The 19,219-nt window shown below is 39.1% G+C and overlaps 1 protein-coding gene across 1 annotated transcript in view; it reads right to left on the reverse strand.

Annotated features, from left to right (window-relative positions):
* LOC111573404 (ubiquitin-conjugating enzyme E2 E2-like) overlaps nucleotides 1-19,219 on the reverse strand; it is a 75,471-nt gene that overhangs the window by 55,654 nt on the left and 598 nt on the right. The window contains exons 2-3 of the mRNA XM_023277539.3: nucleotides 13,409-13,606; nucleotides 3,010-3,060 (exon numbers count right to left, since the gene is read on the reverse strand). Of these exons, the coding sequence (XP_023133307.1) occupies nucleotides 3,010-3,060; nucleotides 13,409-13,599 (242 nt within the window). The 5' untranslated portion in view covers nucleotides 13,600-13,606. The remainder of the gene's footprint in view (nucleotides 1-3,009; nucleotides 3,061-13,408; nucleotides 13,607-19,219) is intronic.

Consider the following 19,219-nt stretch of genomic DNA (forward strand, 5'->3'; position numbering starts at 1 on the left):
CATACAGTACCTTTATAATTTTGGTCACTCATCGCCTGCTAAAAAACACACTGCGGCTGTTCATTTTAAGCACAAGCTGCAGGGTAGATTAATCATTCTATCCTGATAGGAGGTTTTTCCTCTATTAATGTGCATATCTGAACATACAAACTTGTCAACAAATTGCTATTTTTATGGCATTCAAAAGGTTACATTCTTTCGATTCATTAACATCAACAGAGAGTTTATAATCCACAGAAACAATGAATCCAGTTGTTCTCTTGAGACATTTATTCATGTAGTGATTCATAATAATAGTCTTCAGTTGTAATCATTATCTGGTCCATATTATACTGCCCAGCTGGAGATACTGTTCATAAACTGAAATAACATAGAGGGGAGAGGAAGAACAGAACCCTGTTTGCTTCTTGAAACCTTAAGACCAACCAAAATCAGGTACCTGGTCTAAATCTAAGTCCAATCTCCCCCTTCAACTGACATAAACAGGAAGGACTAAATCATGTTCCAAGCATTAGGAGTTGACCAATGTTGTTTGTCAGGGTAAACATTGATACTTGTCATCAATAATCAATAAGATGATGACTGATATTTGGAACAGATATACATAAGTATAAAAATTGATATTGGTGTCAAAACGTAGAATAACACATACTTTAAGACAAATCGTAGTTTCTGTGTGTATTAATGGAGAGGTAAGAGATGGAGCCAAAAGTAGTACATTTATATAGTTATCTACTTTTATCATGAATCTATCAATAAAATATGGTATCAATGATTGAGAACATGCTGAATATCAAATACAATACTCATTTGAACCTTATGAAGTATATATTGGTGGGCATATGGGAAACATTACAGTTTAGCAAAAATCACAATTCTACTTCTCTGTGGTGATGAGGATTTTTGAAAATTTTTAGACATAAAAATCATGACATTTGAATGGCTGTGCCTTTTTATTGATGTTTATTTTTCCTACTTTGTGACAAAAACAATGCAAAAACAACCGTTGCTAAGCTCCTATAGAGACAAACCATGTATTGTCAGCAGAGATTCACCATCTTAATCTGGTGGATCAGCATACGCCCTAATACTGACACTATTTAGTGGATTGGGCAATGGCCAGACACATGTTTAAATATGATGCATTAAGCTACTTTAGATTTCTTTATTTCCTGTGTTCCACAAAAAACATGATGTAGTTGACAATAATATAGTTTTCCTATAAGGGCTTTTCCTGCACTCTTTGTCCCCTGGGTTGTTGTTTTATAGCACTGCATATACACAGTGATGTTGGAACAAAACATGATGAAGGAGAGTATGTCAGAAAACAACCACTGAAGTCTGAAGTTTGAAATCTATATCTACTGGATTAGTTTTGATACTGATACTGACCTGATGAAGCAGATCAAATATCAGCAAGATGTTACCAAGTCATAATAGATAGCATTTGTTCAGATATATCATTATAAATACTGTTTGACTAAATCTAGTGACTCAGTCACAGTAATGCTGCCTTGTTATTCAAATTTAAGCTATCAAATTCGTACTTGGCATGAGTTTTGGTGTCATAATGCTGAAAGAGAAACTGTTGAAACACTGGATCCTTAATTAAAATCTTGTTAAGTAACTATGTAATGTTAGCTTTGCAAGAAGGTTTTGGTTTGTTACGCAAAAGAAGAAAAATGAGCAACCCATCAACAAGTGAAATAGATGAGGAGCTGTAGAAGTGTGTAATGAAACTCAATGAGCCCTTATCCTGTGGACACAGAGGATGAGTGCAGCATCTGCATGAATCACCATTCATCACAGCAGCTCAGTGCTGGCTGTACACAGAACAGGAGTGTGTATGTTACATACAGTACATATCAGACAGACTGAATGTGATGGTATATCTGCACTTGGGACAGAATATGTAAACATTCAAAGAAGGGTAACGCATTATAACAATGAAGTCCAATACAACAGTTTGAAAAGAATGATGGTGCATGAATGTCCGCCTTGATATTTTTAAAACGGAGTGATGCTGCAGGCTCTTGTTACGATACATAAGAGTGATAATAGTAAGCTTCAAGCAGTGAGGTGTACAGATTTGAAGCGTGGGGAAAAGGGCGCCGAGTTGAAGTATCGGGAATGACACTGGAAGAAAAAACACACGATTGGTGCATCCCTACTTCTTGCTTCGGGTAAAAATATTTGGAGTGTGTAAATCCAGCTGCTCTCCCTACTAACCAGAGAGAGTCCATGCATGCTGAATTCCCCTGCTTTCTCAGCCCTCCAGGAAATGCCTGGACTTTACAGACTTGTTTCTTGCTCCGTTCACAGTGTGAAGCTGTGAGGTCACACCTCCACCTTCCTCTCACCCTCTACCACTGCTCCCAAAAGTCATCAGCTTGAGAAGAATAACAAACGCTAACATAAAAGGAATGCTCTTGCACAGATATTGAATGGCAGATGCACGCGACCCATCAGTCTTTCATCACGCTCTAACTCAGGAGGAAAAGCAACCATACAAATCAGTTGAGTCGCAACACAGTAGCCTTCCCACCCTTAGGGAGCGTGAGCAAACAGCATTGTTGCCACAGTGATCCTAATGGTAAACACTGTCAATCAGGTCAATTGCAGTAATACTTATTTATTTTACTTTTTACACCGAGTGTGGTTCATTCCTCAGACTATTTACAAGGTCCTTTCATTATGCTTGAGCCAGAGCAAACAGCAGTGCAAATGCAGCACAGTAATCTACCTATGCTATTCATATGAGTCACTGAGCCGGCACAGTCCATTCACACAGCTCACACAAACACAGACACACACACACACACACACACACACACACACACACACACACACACACACACACACACACACACACACACACACACACACACACACACACACACACACACACACACACACACACACAGCTCACACACACTCACACATACACAAAAGTGCCTCAGGTGTCAGAGCAAACAGCCCTTTTAAAAGACACAATCAACAGGCTCCTACCTGCAATTTGGTGGTGGGTCCAAGGTTATCTCTGCTAGCTCTTTCTGGATTCTGAAAGAGAGGAGGATCTGTGTTATAATCACACTCTCACAGACAGTTGTATAAATCCTGCCTGTAAAATCAATCTGTAAGTGTACACATTGAATACCTCATTGATTTTCTAATGAGCTCCTGAGCACTGTGATTGAGCACAGGAATAAGTCCCGTCACGCAAGATCAACACAGGGATGCATGGCTGAATATCTGCCCTCTTTTTAAGCATACATCCATAAATTGATATTGATGTCAAAAGGCCATGTTGGATAAAAGAGTCATATCTGCTACATCAGGATAAATTAATTTTGCTGCCGATCAGGGCCCTGCCTCAACCCTCACACTTTCAGGAAGCTGTTGGGAGAATTTCCACAAAGGACATATATAAAAAAGGGTTTAATGAATAGACAGTCGGGAGTCAAATTTCTCCCTGGTTAAGTATTCATAAAATTCCAGTGATTTGCCTGCATGGATGCAGAAGCCAGGTTCTACTTTACAGTCACTCAATCACTTATTATAAAGGCTGCTGGTATTCTCTTCTTTACAGAGAGGACTGTGGATGCATTAAGAGCCATAAGGCATAGAGTGCTTCATTTGTATGTTATGTGGTCAGCATTTCATCGGGGCAGAGAGTGGTGGTGAGCTGCTATATTACTGAACTCCCATAGTTTACTGGTAACACATCTGTCATATCTGTATGGCTTAACAAGGTTGTCTTGACTAAGATAAACACTGGCAATAAAGAGTAGTCACAGTAATGCTACTGTAGCTATATCTATAGCATCACAGATTCAACCACAAATGCAGCTGTAGGTCTAGCAGTCAATATATTCACAGCTTTAGTCAGCACAGTCATTCAGAGCAGCTGCAGCTGTCCTCACAGCCAGTGGATAGATACTGTCACAGCACTGCCGTTTGAAAGGAGGAATGAGCAATAAATGCATCGTGTAAGTGTCACATCATTTCTCCTTTCCGTAAACTGGCAGCGTATTAATACTGGACTGGACCAATACATTACAGGTGCAATAGGCAAGTTTTTGTACTATAGCAGCCAACAGCTATGAGCTATGTAAAGATATAGTAAAGGTTTGGCATCCTTAGCAGATCATAAAGTTACATTTCTTCTGTGCATGTTGTAATTTAAGCTTTTCTGCGCTATGTTCTGGCAGCTGGTTTGGCCGTGCATGCATGTTAGTGGATGTTAGAGGATGTGAGTGCCTCCATTTCAAACTGCTGGCTATCTCTTCATTCATTAACAGACCTAAAGTGCTCTGACTGCAGTCCAGAGCGTTCAGTCGTTGCCATGCAAACAAAAGAAGTTCATTAATGTTATTTACCTATTTTATGGAAACTGGTTTCGTTAAAGTGTGAGTTTTTATCGCTGTTTTGTAGCTCTCTGCTTTTCTTTCTCATGTTGTTCTGCTCCAATTTGTGTGTGTCTGTTTCCACATATTGGTCATCTCCTGGATGGACCAGATCTGTAAAAGGTTCTGCTCCGGTTCAACAACCGTAAAAACAAACACACACAGCTTGCAACATACATGAATGTAGACAAGGAGAAACAGGTTCAGTGACAGGTACTTGAGTTGACAACAACTTGCCATGGCCATTTAATCTATTTTCCAATGCTAGCATGAGCTAATAGTTGCGGCTGGATTATTTTTGTTGACTGCTGCGTACCAAATCTTTCTGGTTGTAAATGAAACGGGGGGGCGGGGGAGGTGTGGTCAACGTGCCCGTTTATTTTAGTCTGAGATGCTGGTGCTGTAGTGGTATCCATTGGTTCTGAATGTTGCACACAGAATATTCAATTGTTTTTATGAGCCAAAGAAATGCAAAGCATATGGCAAGGGAACTCAGAACCTAATGTAAATGTGTTTAGTTGAAGTATTTCTATAATATCATGGCATTTACTTTCATAATATTGCAAAGAGGGGTGTTAATGTAGCTGTTTCATATTTATATTCATTCATTTTCAGTGCTTCATATCGGCAAAAGGAAGATACATATTCACCACTCGAGAAAAAACACATCAGAAGGTTGAAAAAGGTCAACGTTGGATTTTTTTCTGAATAGTTTTTCCACTCCCTCCCAATAACCTTCCAAAATCTTCCAAAAGCATGGCAATAATTCATCTAAGGCGTCACAAAAGATTAAGGAAAACCCCAGGAGTGACTCTACTATCCAAAAACACTGGTCAAAAAATGGCTTTCATAGCAAAGTGGTCGAGGGAATACCACTGCTAACCCCATGAAACATTAAAGGCTCGTCTAAACTTTACCTCAACACACCCTGATGATGGTGGTGGAAACCAAACAGAACTTTACAAACAGATTATTATACCTACTGTCACATTTTTGAGGCCGCAGTGTGACGTTGTAGGGATGCTTTGCTGCTTTATGGTTAGGGTGACGTCATAACTGAGCAAAACATTAAACATTAAATCAACCAGATAATCCTGGAGAAGAATGTCAAGTCATCAGCTGGTGAGTTGAACTTTATCACAACTAGGCTTTGCAGCAAAACAATGATCCCAAGAATAAGACTAAGTCTATCTCTGAATGGTTTAAAAATAATACATTTTTGTAGTGGCCTAGCAGAAGTCCAGACTTGAACATTTCTTGCTCACAAATTCTCCATTGTGGCTGCAATAAAGTAGTTCTGCAAAGATGAGTGAGCCGGATTTCCATAAGAGCAATGTCAAAGGATGAGCTGTAGTTATCAGAAGTGTTGTGTTTGTGATGTTAAAGGTGGCACAGTAAAGTAAAATGTTTAGGAGATTACTTCTTAATTCTGGTAAATACTCAGACTGTCTTCATTTTATGTTCAATGTTTAAATAACAGAGACAGTTTAGTATGTGATGTACACACAGATAGAAAAAAAATTGGGGTAGGTTTGGTTGAATACTTTTTCTTATCACTGTGTGTGTTCTAGATCACCTTTTGTGGGAATGATTTACATTTATGCTGAAGCATGATCATCAAAAGGTTCTACATTCAAATTGCCATGTTCAAACTCTCAAGGACATGACTTCAAATGCAGCATATTTGGTATAAAGAATCCCTTCAATATTTTTTTTATTTTTTCCTCTTTCTTTCTTTCTTTTTCTTTCTTTCTCAATTCCTCTTGCATCTTGCTTTCACACTTCCCTGTGTCAACTCTGAAGATGTTCAGGGATGCCATAATACAGAAAACAAAATTACTGACTAGTCTTATTGATCATTTGTTCTGTTCACTCAACTGTTTGTTAGCCGGGACATAAATGTAATTTGTTATTGCAAGAGAGGGAGAAGAAAGACAAGCAGTCGATGCTGACATGATTTATTGTTTCAGCATCGACATGGCAATAAATGGCTGTGCAGTACAGCAGTCACACTGCTAACCAATGTGGGGTTCACCTATATTACACTGCTGCTCTCGTATGACTGTTGCTGCTTGTTTTAATATGCCGCTTTACTACAATTGGAAAAAAATATTATATTATTTCTGATAATGCACTATTTCTCATTTGCCAACCAAACTGAAGCATATTAGTGGCTTTGTTCATGTTAAGTCCTTTGTAGGTCAGGTGCTGAGTTGTGTCATTCCACTGAAACAGCATTCAGATGACTCAGGTTGATTTGATCGACTCATCAGACACTAACAGCTAAATCAACCTGCAGTCATTTTTCTCCTGTTAGAAATATGGATGTGCCTTGAATTTTCAGCAGAACATTGCTTACTAAGAAGTATTGTGATCGTGGGAAACATGGCATCAGAAGTAAGTGAAAGTGTCAGAAGTCAGATTGTTATTCAGAGCAAAGGAGCTTTCTCAGTGTCAAATCACGGCTAGGGTTTTCCCTAGGTTTCTGGAGGGCTTAAGCGCTGTGTGTGGAGGGGGTGGGTTAGCATTTTCAGACTGTCTTTTCAAGCTTATCATCTGTGACAGCCGATTTTCTCCTTGCTCGTCATGAATTTATTTCCTGCATGACAGATAAAACACGTTACAGGAGCCTTCACAATCTCCTGCAGGGTAAACTAGGCTGATCCAACACTTTTAGTGCTGATTAACTCTGAAACACTCACTATAAATTAACTGAAAACACTCACGAGTCTGGCAATATTAAGGCTTCAAATAAGACTTGCAACAGGAGAGCAAATGATATCACAGTGGATCAAACCCACAGTGAAACATGCTGCTGGGAACATTCAGGTTTTGGGGGTAGTGGGAGTTGATTCATTGCTACTCTGCAGTGAATCAACTCCACCTTGACCTAAAAGAAACAGCACTTTGTTCCTACATACATATTTAGGATTCATACTGCAGCAGGATAATGAGCCCAAACACACCTGAAAGATTTAACTTGAGGACCACAGAAGACCACAAGTGCTGACTGTCATGGACTTTCCTCCACAGTCGCTGAGCTCAACACCAATGACAATTTATGGGGAACCTGAAGACTAAGAAAACATTCCTGACATGACGAGAGGCTGTTTGCAGCATTGTCCTATCATGCTGAGATAATACGGCTTATCAGGTTTGAACAACTGATTGCGTCCAGGTAGCTCCAGTGCTGCTGTCATTAAAGTAAAAGGGAGAGAACGAAATACTAATAGATTTCGAAATTCATGGACAATTTTCACAGATTCAACTTTTTACTGAAAATATTAAGCTGATACTAGCAATTACACATTTGGTAATTAGAAGCAAATGAAAAACAGACTGGTCTATTTTAGCCATTGTATCTGCATGAAGGAGTCATTTTGGATTATGAATAATAACAGGTGTACCGACATGCTGCCCTAATCATCAAGAGTGATTTTTATCACAAAATTGTCAAATGTAAAAACAGTGACATGATTACATTAGAAACACAAACTTTTACCATGTCACACAATAAGTTGCACCAAATTCACTGCAAGAATCTCGAAATTTTGTTGGACACGATCATTGCTCCATGCATTGAAAATTATACATCTCAATCAAATGGTCTTATGTACAGAAAAACAAACCATATACAAACTGCTGCTACTCTCTTGTGTTAGGTTGAAGGAAATAAAAAGAAAAGCGTAACTGAAGCATACAACACAAACTAAAATAATGTTGGTAGAAAGAAACACTACATCATAAAAGAGTTCCTGGAAAGGAGTGTACATCACAGGTTGATGATACATACAGTACCGGGGCAAGACTATCCAAAGAAGGATTTTCTTTAAAGTCTCCTCTGTGGGGAAATGACTGCACACAACTCAGTTGGGGAAGGAGGTGAAAAAGAGACATATATTTGCAAAGGAGCCTGTAATACTATCTCCATGGTTATGGAGTCATTCTCAGCTTCAGTGCGTGCTGTGTAATTTTATCTGCAGTATTTCCTGAGGTGGCATATTTTGACGACTGAAGCTGGGGACCTGTTATGGAGAGTGGTGCAATGAACAAGGCTGGAGGAATCCAAAGGGAGAAGTGCTTCTAACTATATTGTGAGTTCCTCACTCTTGTGCACGATCTCTGTAACCAAGCACTTGCTTTCACTAATGTTCCATAGCTCATTGCTTTTGATAATCCCTTGAGACAGTCCATGCGCTAAACTACTACATTCTGCATGCCTCGACAAATGCAAATATGTCAATATCATCTGGACATTCTTTTCATGATGGAAAATACCAGCTTTGGTGTGTGTGCATGGCAGCTGATGATTTATTACAGGAGCTAACACTGCACGATCAAATAACAGTGTGCCAAGCAAACCTTCTGTAATGCACTAACTCTTGAGGTTCTTTTTTTTTTTTTTTTTTGATGTAGTTGTCACTGGTGATAACAAGTCGTCACTGTATGCATTTAAAACTTTCTGCTGTGGATGAAGGTATTAGTGTATCATTTCTTTTGTGCCACAGGATGCACAAAGCAGTGTTTACAAGAGCAAATGCAGAGGCTTTGATTGAAGTAGCCCTGTGATCCCAGGGGATCATCACACAAAAAGACTGTTGTTACCAGACTTGGGCATATGCTGGTAAATGGGAATGGATTTGCACCAGTGAAACAATACAATGTGCAATTCAGACGTGTTTTTCTAGGACAAAAGGAGAGAAGGGCATTTGTGTTTCTAACATGTATGACCTATAAGAAGTCTGTATAAATCTTTGAAAGTGCTTGTCAGATGACTGAAGACAATCTGAAAGACCCTTCTTCACACACTTTTCTGACATCTATGTACAACATATTTTCTAACTTTCTGAAAATATCTGTTGTACCTGCTTTGCACCGCAACTGCCCAGGCGTGGGAAGGTAGGCAGGATTTCACTATTTCTCTCAAGCTAGCTTTTTTTCCTACAAAGTAGTCCTGATTATATTATCAACTTATCATGTGGTATATGGACATTATCCCATTCATTTTTCCTGTCCCTCAAGTTTACCTAGGTGCCACTGCCACGTCTGAAGCCCTGTTCTGAGGGGATGACATAAGAGTGCAGAGTCCCCGTCTGTTAAATGTTTGTTTATTTATTGCATATTTCTGATGTTATGTCAGTTGACATTTAAAGACTTGGGTAAAGTGCCTAAGTAAAGATAATTTATTACTCTCCATTGCACTTTCCTAACACAGGTCCTAACCCTTAAGAAGCTGGACTGACACTACATTGGGCAATTTTTGTTAACAGAGGCCAAGAGTCCATTTTATTATTTTTCTTGTGTCGTTTTACTTCATCCATTATCCATCCATTATCTATACACCGCTTAATCCTCACTAGGGTCGCGGGGGGGGCTGGAGTCTATCCCAGCTGACTCAGGCGAAGGCAGGGGACACCCTAGACAGGTCACCAGTCTGTCGCAGGGCCACATACAAAGACAAACAATCACTCTCACATTCACACCTACGGGAAATTTAGAGTAATCAATTAACCTCAGCATATTTTTGGACTGTGGGAGGAAGCCGGAGTACCCGGAGAGAACCCACGCATGCACAGGGAGAACATGCAAACTCCATGCAGAAAGATCCCGGGAAAGCCGGGACGCGAACCAGGGATCTTCTCGCTGCAAGGCGAAAGTGCTAACCACTACGCCACTGTGCAGCCCCGTTTTACTTCATTTATGTTTTATTTACATGAGATTTAAAACATTTTTTCACATTACAATTTGTCAGAATATATTTGAGAATTAAAATGTCATTACTTTGAAGGGGCTTACTTGCATTATTATCCCAATATATGATTTTATCAGTAGTATAAACTGGTCTTAGCATGCTGTTTATCGCAATTATTTCTGGAACAATATATCATGACAGGCCACCTATAAACAACTACCTCTTAAGACTTTTTCATATACAACAAAATGAGTGCAACACATCAAATGCCAGCAGTGAAAAGCCCCAAACGTTACTTGAGTTGTGATCGCTTCAGTGATTCATTCTCAGAATGAATTTGGGCCCAATCAGTTTAAGTAGGGTGTGCTTTAATTAAGAGCAGCAGAATAATGCACTTTATTTTGGTGACGCTGCTTCTAGCACTTGGAGCAGACTTGTTCATCTCACGCCTATCAGCACTACAGCTGCCAATAAATGGTACAGGGTAGAGAATAACAATGCCTCTCTCAGCAGCTCTGGTATCAGCATCAACACTGGCTATGCTGCTTGGCCAGCTTATTGCCTGATCAGATAACAACTGCTGTTGCTTCATGCCTTCACACAAGATATCCGCTTCCAATCTGCCATGAACTGGTTATAAACTGAATTGGTGCTGTGTAACATCAGGGAACTGTGCAAAAAAAACCAACAAAAAAAACAAAAGCAGACCAGCAGTAAGTTTAAAGTGGAAACTGCCACTGTTTGCAACCTTTTCCTCTCTCTGGATAATTGATGCATTTACGCCCAATGGTGCGCATCATTTTCCAGGAGCCTTTAATGTCTGACTGGGTGTATGGAGAGACTCAGGAAAACATGGTGGTGGTAAAAACACATTAGAGCAGTAACATATAGTGCTGTGCACATATTTAAGACACTTTGGATGTTTAGATTTTTATCCATCTGTCTATTCCATTTGGCAGTCTGATTGGTCCCAAATTCATTCTGCAGATATATTTATATATTTATACATTATATAATTCAGTAAGCCTCGTCTCCACCACTGCTAACAGACTACATTTATTCTGCATGTCATTATGGCCAAAGGAGGCAGAGAAAAAAATATGAATATGAAACTCTGAGTAGGAGAGAGAAGGAGAAGCAGAGGGAGAGACATTGCTATCTGCTAAGCTAGCGGACCTGAGATAGCACATTAAATAAAGCCAAGACCAAAATGAGCAGGCAACTCTGCAGAACAGGTGCTTGAGTAGAGCAAGCATATGTCATAATTCATAATCAGCCGCTGTACAGAAAGGTTTAGTGTAGTTAGATGAGCTAAGATGAAGCCATAAAAGCAACAATTACAACAACGGCAGCGCTGGAAACAAGAAGTAACATGAAACACTTAGCGGAATGACCAATGTTTTGTTACCCGTGGCCATGTATTATTTCATACATTTTTAAATTCAAAAAAGGTGCAATCCATATAGAATGCAGATCTACTTATTACTGTAAATCCCAAGCAATATCTATGCATTTTTTGCTCTTGTCACATTTTTCTCACTGGAAGATTTTCACTGCTATATAAAGTCCTGCACCTCTATGGAAACAGCACAGTCATGACTCCAAGTACAGGGAAATGTCTTCTGTGCAGATCAACATAGTTACACTCTCATAAATTTAAAAAACAAAAAAACAACCAAAGTGGAATCACTTTGCAAAAATTGGGGAAAACAATATGTCCAACAATTTTGTTGTTGTTTTGACATGATCTGGTGCAAACATTTTATTTCTGGCTTATTTTAAAAAGGGAGAATGCAGAATAAAGTGGTTTAAATAACTAGAACAATATTTAAGCTTAGATTTTAGCTTTTTTTTAAACAATAGAGCAGTACGTTATACATGACTTGTGTGAGGACTATGAGAAATTAGGGAATGTAGTGACTCTCCCCATTTTTACAGATTCTGTCTCTGAAAAATTAAAAAGATAACATGACTTTCAAGCCTGCTGGCGAGTGGGTTAAAAAATGACACTGAAAGGATAATATCCTCAGCCTCCATGCTCTCCAAATAATCAGCAGCAGCCACTGAAACCCCATATTAGTTGAACCCTACAATTGTTTAGATTGAGTGACCATGAGAAAATTCCCTCTGACTGCGATCTAACTTAGAGGATGCAGGTGACTGGCTTCATTTACCGCCCTAGTAAAGAGTATAAAATCTTAGCTAGTTCTAAATAGTACTAAGACATGGCAACAAGATGTTTAACAAATAAAGTAAAATTCCATTGCCAGTGTGGCTGCTTAGGTGTCGGAAGGGGTTTTCTTAGGAGAGGACCAATGATGTGCAAGAAGTAATGCTTTATGCTCAGTGGTTTATTTGGGAGAACAGACCTTTCCTCAGCTGATATACTGACATGTCATGGGTGGAAAATCACTAATAACGATGGTTAAATGACACTAAGAGAAGGTCCTAGCTAGTGGAACTAAGCCATGATTAATGTTATTAATTTCACCAGTGCTTTTCCTGCTGTGACTAGTCAGAATACATGCTGCTGAAAAGCTCTACTTAACACAAGTCAGTGGCAGCTGACTGCCACAAAATCAGCCATTTTTAGCTCAATAACAGATCTGATATTGTGCTGTTTCCAGATTTTCTGATTTTTCATGTCAGAAAATTGGGAAGTATTTCCAAGTGAAATTTCAAGTTGTGTTTTGTGTTAAATTCAACGTGACTGTTTCTACAAGGGGCTGCACAGTGACTTGGTGGGTCGCACTTTCGCTTTGCAGGAAGAAGATCTCTGGTTCGCATCCTGGCCATCCTGGGATTTTTCTGCATGGAGTTTGCATGTTCTCCCTGTGCATGTGTGGATTTTCTGCGGGTTCTCCAACTTCCTCCCACAGTCTCAAAAAATGCTCAGGTTAATTGGTAACTAAATTGTCCATAGATTTTTCCTTCTATATGTAGCCCTGTGATAGACTGGTGACCTGTCTAGGGTGTCCCCTGCCTTCACCCTCAGTCAGCTGGGATAGACTCCAGCCCCCAAGTGACCCTAATGAGGATTAGGGTCACTTTATCTATCTATTTATAGATAAAGGATGGATGGATGGATGTTCCTACAACTATTTTAGCACCAAGTGTTACAGGCAGATGATGCTTTTGACTGGAAAGTTAAAAAGCTGCACAGTTGCAGCAGTCATAGTACCACCACACTGAAAACCATAGAACAAGTGACAGATGACCACTTGAGCAGCTAAACTGAGCCATCCGGGCAGTATGGGCACACACCCAGCAGAGGACACAAAGTAAAAGAGACTGAGTGCAGCAGATCTACCTCTTGGCGCTGGTGGAGAGCTTGGCAGCGGTCTTACTGGAGATTTTGGCCTCCTTCTTCTTGGGCTGAGTCTGGTCCCGCTGCTCGGGGCCCGGCTGCTCCGGAGGAGCTGCCTCTCTCTGCTCGGCGTCCGAGCTTCCCCCACTGGTGTTGGGGCTGTCGTCCGGCCTCGGCTGCACCTCACTGGACATGCTGACACTGCAGTTGCAAACAAACACACACATCCAAGAGGGCTTACTTTAGCTTTATCTTAGGGTGATTTAATCTGCCTGAGTCTAATCAATGCAGGGTTTTGAGGGTAGATACAAAGGTTAAATCCACACTAATAATATTAAATTTTACAAAACCAAAATTTAACAAATAAACTAAACAAAAACAATCTCCAGACAAGTATTTAGCTGTGTATCAGGAATAATCTCCGTCCACAGTATAATGCCTGAAAAAGCATTCAAAAACAGTAATGGCAAAAAGTAAGACCAGATGATTATTTTCTAGTACAGACAATAGGTGAATCAGTTAAAAAGTATGTAACACAGCCACGTCTTTGTTGTCTTCTGAAAAGGGTAATTTAAAAGGATTATGACAAATCAGGGAGGGACACATCATAACTTATATGACCAATGATGAAGCACATGTGGGTGTGTGTCTCATTGTCTCCAACAGCCTGCCATTCCAATACACATTCCTAAAGTTTTTAACTATAATGAGATCAGCAGTGTTTCCAAAAGTCCACGTTTTAAGCTTGCACACCTCGGTGGAGGTGTGCAAGCTTGTAAACATAACAGATGGTTTTGAAACATAAAGTGTTCGTGAGGCTATTTTCAAACTGATATAAAATTAGATAGCTGTTGTTTTATTACTGATCAATCTGTTGATGATTTTTCCTATAAATTTGTGAGTAGATCATACAGCAAGTCCTGAAAGTTTTATGGTCTGAATTACAATATCCAAATATATTCAGTTTACACAGCAAAGAAATCACAATTCTAGAGAAGCTAGAACCAGAGAACATTTGGTATTTTTATTTTATAAATGACTTTATCAATTAATCAAGTAGCTGAGGGGTTATGATGCCAACCTTAAGCAGTGAAGTCCTTTTTTAGGACATTCTCCAGGAATTCATTACATGCAGAATAGATTATTTGCTTACATATGTCAGTGGTTTTTGGATATTGAGACCTTTTTAATGAAGTAAAAAGCCCATTCATTAAATTTAATGCTGCAACTGATGATTTTTAGCTATCAATTACACTGCAGCGTATATTCTGGATCACCCGATAAATGGTCAGAAATACTGAAAAATGCCCATTAAAATTTCCCAGAATCTTCAGACCACAAGATATATACACAATAATGACAGATGCTTTTATCCCAGCTAGTGCATCACAGTAAATGACACCGGATGCTGCATCTTGGCCACCAAACCAAGTCCTACTAAACAGTGCAGCCTGTCTGAATTTTTGATCTTTTTTCACCTCATACCTCCCATCCATAGTGTGTAAAGTTGTTTTGGCCACAACACAAGACAGCCAGTATCAGATTCAGTACTTTGAATGCCATTGTTTATTTACATTCTTGTCATTCTTGTCCAGGCATCATTTTCCTGATGGTATCGTTAAGGTTGTGACAGACAACTCTCAGCCAAGTCTTTGCAAGAATTTGTGCACCTATAATCACCGAATCTGACACAGTGACCCATCTTATCAGACACAAACATTGCAAAGCATTAATTCAGTATAAAGTGACACCTACCTGGTTTGTCCAGTCAACAGTCTAAAATCCATAAATATTCAATTCATTATATTAGAATTCCACAGAAAAGAAGTAAACTTTCACATTTCAGAAGATGGGACAATCGAATGTGTAAAATCACTTGCTATCATTTATAGCAAGGACATTATTATTTGACTTATTTTACACTTGATAGTAGATGGCTTTTTTCTTGTTGACAAATTGTCAGAGTTCCAGTTGGCAACCATTTTAATCAAATGTGACCAAAAAAAAAAATCAGTTAAATGCGACTAAACATATTTAATAGGCACACCAGTGCACCTGACACTGAGCAGCTGTGTGTCTGTGTGTGTCTCTGCCAAGCCAGGTAGATATATCAGTTTCAGGTGAAGTAATTTTGACATTAGAACGCCCCTTTTTAAACAATTTTTTTAAGCAACCACTGTAGCTCAACCACAGCCCCATCACGTTTAAAAAATGCAGCGTACTCCCTAAAACTCTGTAAGCACTCAGAGACAAAACAGCCCTGTATTTAAAGAGAAAAAAGTAAGTTTTCCAGTTTAAACAACTGTGTTCACACTAGATACGACTTGTCAAAGCTGGAAAAATCACAGGTGTGAATACTGCATTAACCTAAATACATTTGGACACCTGTCATTTCATTTCATTTTCATTTATTTCGAACATGTAATGTAATAACATTCAACGAATGACTCACAAGAAAAACTAAAATAGTCCATCATGCTTCTCATATAAGGAGAATGAGAGGAAAACAAAACTTCAACATGTTCAAAAGGGAGTGGGAAGAAGTTAAAACTTATTTAATCCCACTCCTAAATTCATTCACCCATTCCCATCAGTTCCATGAAAAAGCCAGCTTTGCGGAACAGCTAACAGCTGGATGCTCGAGTATATTGCGCTTCTGTTACTATACATGACAGTTTCTTTATTTTTACTGTTACCCAGAAGACAACAGGTGCTGAACTAATTGTTTACTAATCATTTAACCCTCTGAACTCCAAGTGTTTTTTGCTCCTGTGACATTTTTACTCACTGTGGGCTCATTTTTCACTGCAATATAAAGTCCTGCACCTGTATGGGGAGATCAGAGATGTATTTTGTGCAGTATGATTCAGTGATAATATCATAAATGACTGTTACTGTGCTGCAGTAACTGAGTGGAGACTGGAAGCTCCTCTGTGCACAGTTTCTTACCTAGAGTCTACCGATGCATGCCAGTTGTTTAAGGGATATTGGCAAATTTTGTGTCAGCCAACACTAACCTGGGTTATACTCTCCTCCACTAAACTGCAAAAGTCTCTGCATGCATATCCACCCAAAACCACAATTAAATTCTCAACCTGTGGGAAACACTGAGATATGGTAAAACTGCCAACATTATGCATTGTGTTCACTGCAAAGGGTGTGGTCAAAGCCTGGCTGAGAACAGTGTTTTCACAGTTCCAGCATCAACGTTCTGAATTAAAATGTTTTTTACAAAGGCGTGTCATGTCGACAAGAAATTGATCCTGTGCTGTGACAGGTACGAGGCCAGCAGAGCAACCCTCTCAATGCAGCATTTTAGTGCCAAGCAGCAGCAAAACAAAGCAATGAGGAGTTAGAAAAGATAAGAATTTATAACTGCTCAGAAAAATAACCAAAGAAGAGTTACGTTTTACAAACTTTAAGTCCTACATCATCCTCATGACAAAGAATGGCCTTAATGTACAAAACATTATTTGCAGCTTTATTTCTGTTTACAGTCATTTACATAAATGCAGTCTGAAGTCTTGAGTATGCCGCGTTTGAGTGCCTTTTTTTTTTGCCTCTTTTTGCTTCTTTATGCATTTCTTGGCTATTCCAAAAATGTGCATCTAAAACTGAAATACAGACAAAACGGTGAATTTTGTGTACCATTACAACTCTAATATTAATACATTGTTTGATAAAATGTGTATACTGTGCTTCTTAAAGAAAGCTGTTGAAATCCAGGTGACTGTAAAGAAGTCCACTCCTCTGAAAGAATACGGAGCTGTTATAGAAATATAGACCGGGAAACTCACAGCTCTTGAGATTGAATGACAGCATTAAAAGTCAAAAGCAAGACATTTTTAATGTCTATGGAGCCCTTAGATAGAATTCTTGATGAATTATTCTTATGAATGATCTGTAATTATGCACTGCCGATAAGACTAAACGATTTGGGGAAAATTTCTATTCACGATTTTTCTCACAGACATTGTGACTGCACTTTGATTTGCAGTATAATTTTTTTAAAAGTACTAAGTCTATGTACATTGCTGAATGACAATAAAGCTGAAGTTGAAGTATTAAACAGTGAGACTGAGCTTATGTCGGACCACACTACAGCATGCAGGCTGAACTACAAAGTACAAATTGATCAATGGGCCAACGAAACAACCCCTGAAAGTCTCAATCTGGCCAAATTAAATAAAACTGAATTACAGCATCAGTCCCATTGTTTCTGCTCTCAACCTTTTGCGATTTGCTCATTGCATTTTCCTAACTGCAATTTTGATTTTGAAATAGTTCAGCCATGTTTTTATGTCAGTTTAACATGTTAAAGCTCACATAAATCAGTTATCTTTAAAACATGTACTGCAACAACAGGATGTCAATATGTTTTTTTCTCCAAGATGTTTCTTTCACCAGTGCATCTTATTTTTGCTGTCCATGAGCTGGATAATTTAATCAGCATCTTTGTATATTGAGACAAATTTTCTTTTTATTGGATTTGGGGTAATGGTTACTCATTAACTGGATGTAGGTCAACAAGAACAGATTTGAACAAATTACTAATATTAAACCTAACATTATGCTGCGTTTTGAAAATCCAAGGATTAAAGCTGCAGTCTTGCAAATTTGTCAATCTAGAGAAAATTCATTTGCAACAGTGTATATCATCATTTAATCTTTGAATTCACTGCTAAAACAAAACAAATGGCAAAAAGCTCTACTTAGAGCTGCTGGAATGTCAATATTTTTCATTTTCCTTCTATTAAGGTACTAAGATAAAATAATCAGTTTACTACTGATTGCTCGACTAGAAGGATTATGCAGCATCTCCTATAAAAGGTACATTTGGAGCTTCAGAGTTTAATGCATTAAATATAGACCTTGGATATATTACTTCTCATCTTCAGATTGAGCTAAGTTGAACATCTAATGGTCTCAATAACAAAAGACACCTACAAGGTCACGTTGGCTATATCCAGCTCCTCCATCACTGTGTGTGAGTGAGGCTCAAGGTGAATGCCTCTATTTACATTCCCAGATCTGGCATGAAAAATGTATGATCGAGATGAATGGCTGTGAGGGCATTTTCTGCTGCTCGCTGAAATGAATATCAGATTGGACAGAAGTAAGGACAGACTGTTCAATAAACATGACAGCGGCTTTGGCAAGCGGACTCTGCTTCTGACATTTGACAAACAGCCGCAGCACACAGGTTATCTGACGCAATTAACTGCATTTGGTGTAGAGCTGATATGGAGATAATTGGAAGATTATATGGCCGGGATGATGCAGAGGTTGCACCGGATCCTCTCAGGGTGAGCGGTTAACTTCATGTGGAATGTTTCCACTTGTCAGGTGAGGACAAACACAGTGAAAGTTAAAAAACAGAAGCAGTGGATCGCCTCTGGCTCTTGCCACAAGAGACGGGGGGCAGATGTTTTCTCCCCTGCAAGTGTGAAACTGTCACAACACCCCAACCGTTAACTATCAGCATCGGAGAGGCTTCCCAAATTGTGTTATTGAGCAAGTGTGCAGACAAATCACACCCAGGAGAGATGCCACAGTCCCTATGTCACATTCCCATTAAACAGGAGGCTGCTAGCTACATTTTACCTTATTCTTCGGCTAACACATCAATATTTACTCAATTTTAAGCCCTCTCTTAGTATATTGTTTATCGTAGTAAACAAACCAGCTCTTGTAAGAAGGGAATTCCCACTTTCACATTTCCTACTGTTAGCTAGGCTAACGTATGAGAGTGGAGGAGACTGTGGGACTACCCGGGGAGCCATCACTTAAGTTTAAATGTTATTGAGAGCAGTT

This window comes from Amphiprion ocellaris, chromosome 15, assembly GCF_022539595.1.
Source record: "Amphiprion ocellaris isolate individual 3 ecotype Okinawa chromosome 15, ASM2253959v1, whole genome shotgun sequence".
NCBI classification, from domain to species: Eukaryota; Metazoa; Chordata; class Actinopteri; family Pomacentridae; genus Amphiprion; species Amphiprion ocellaris.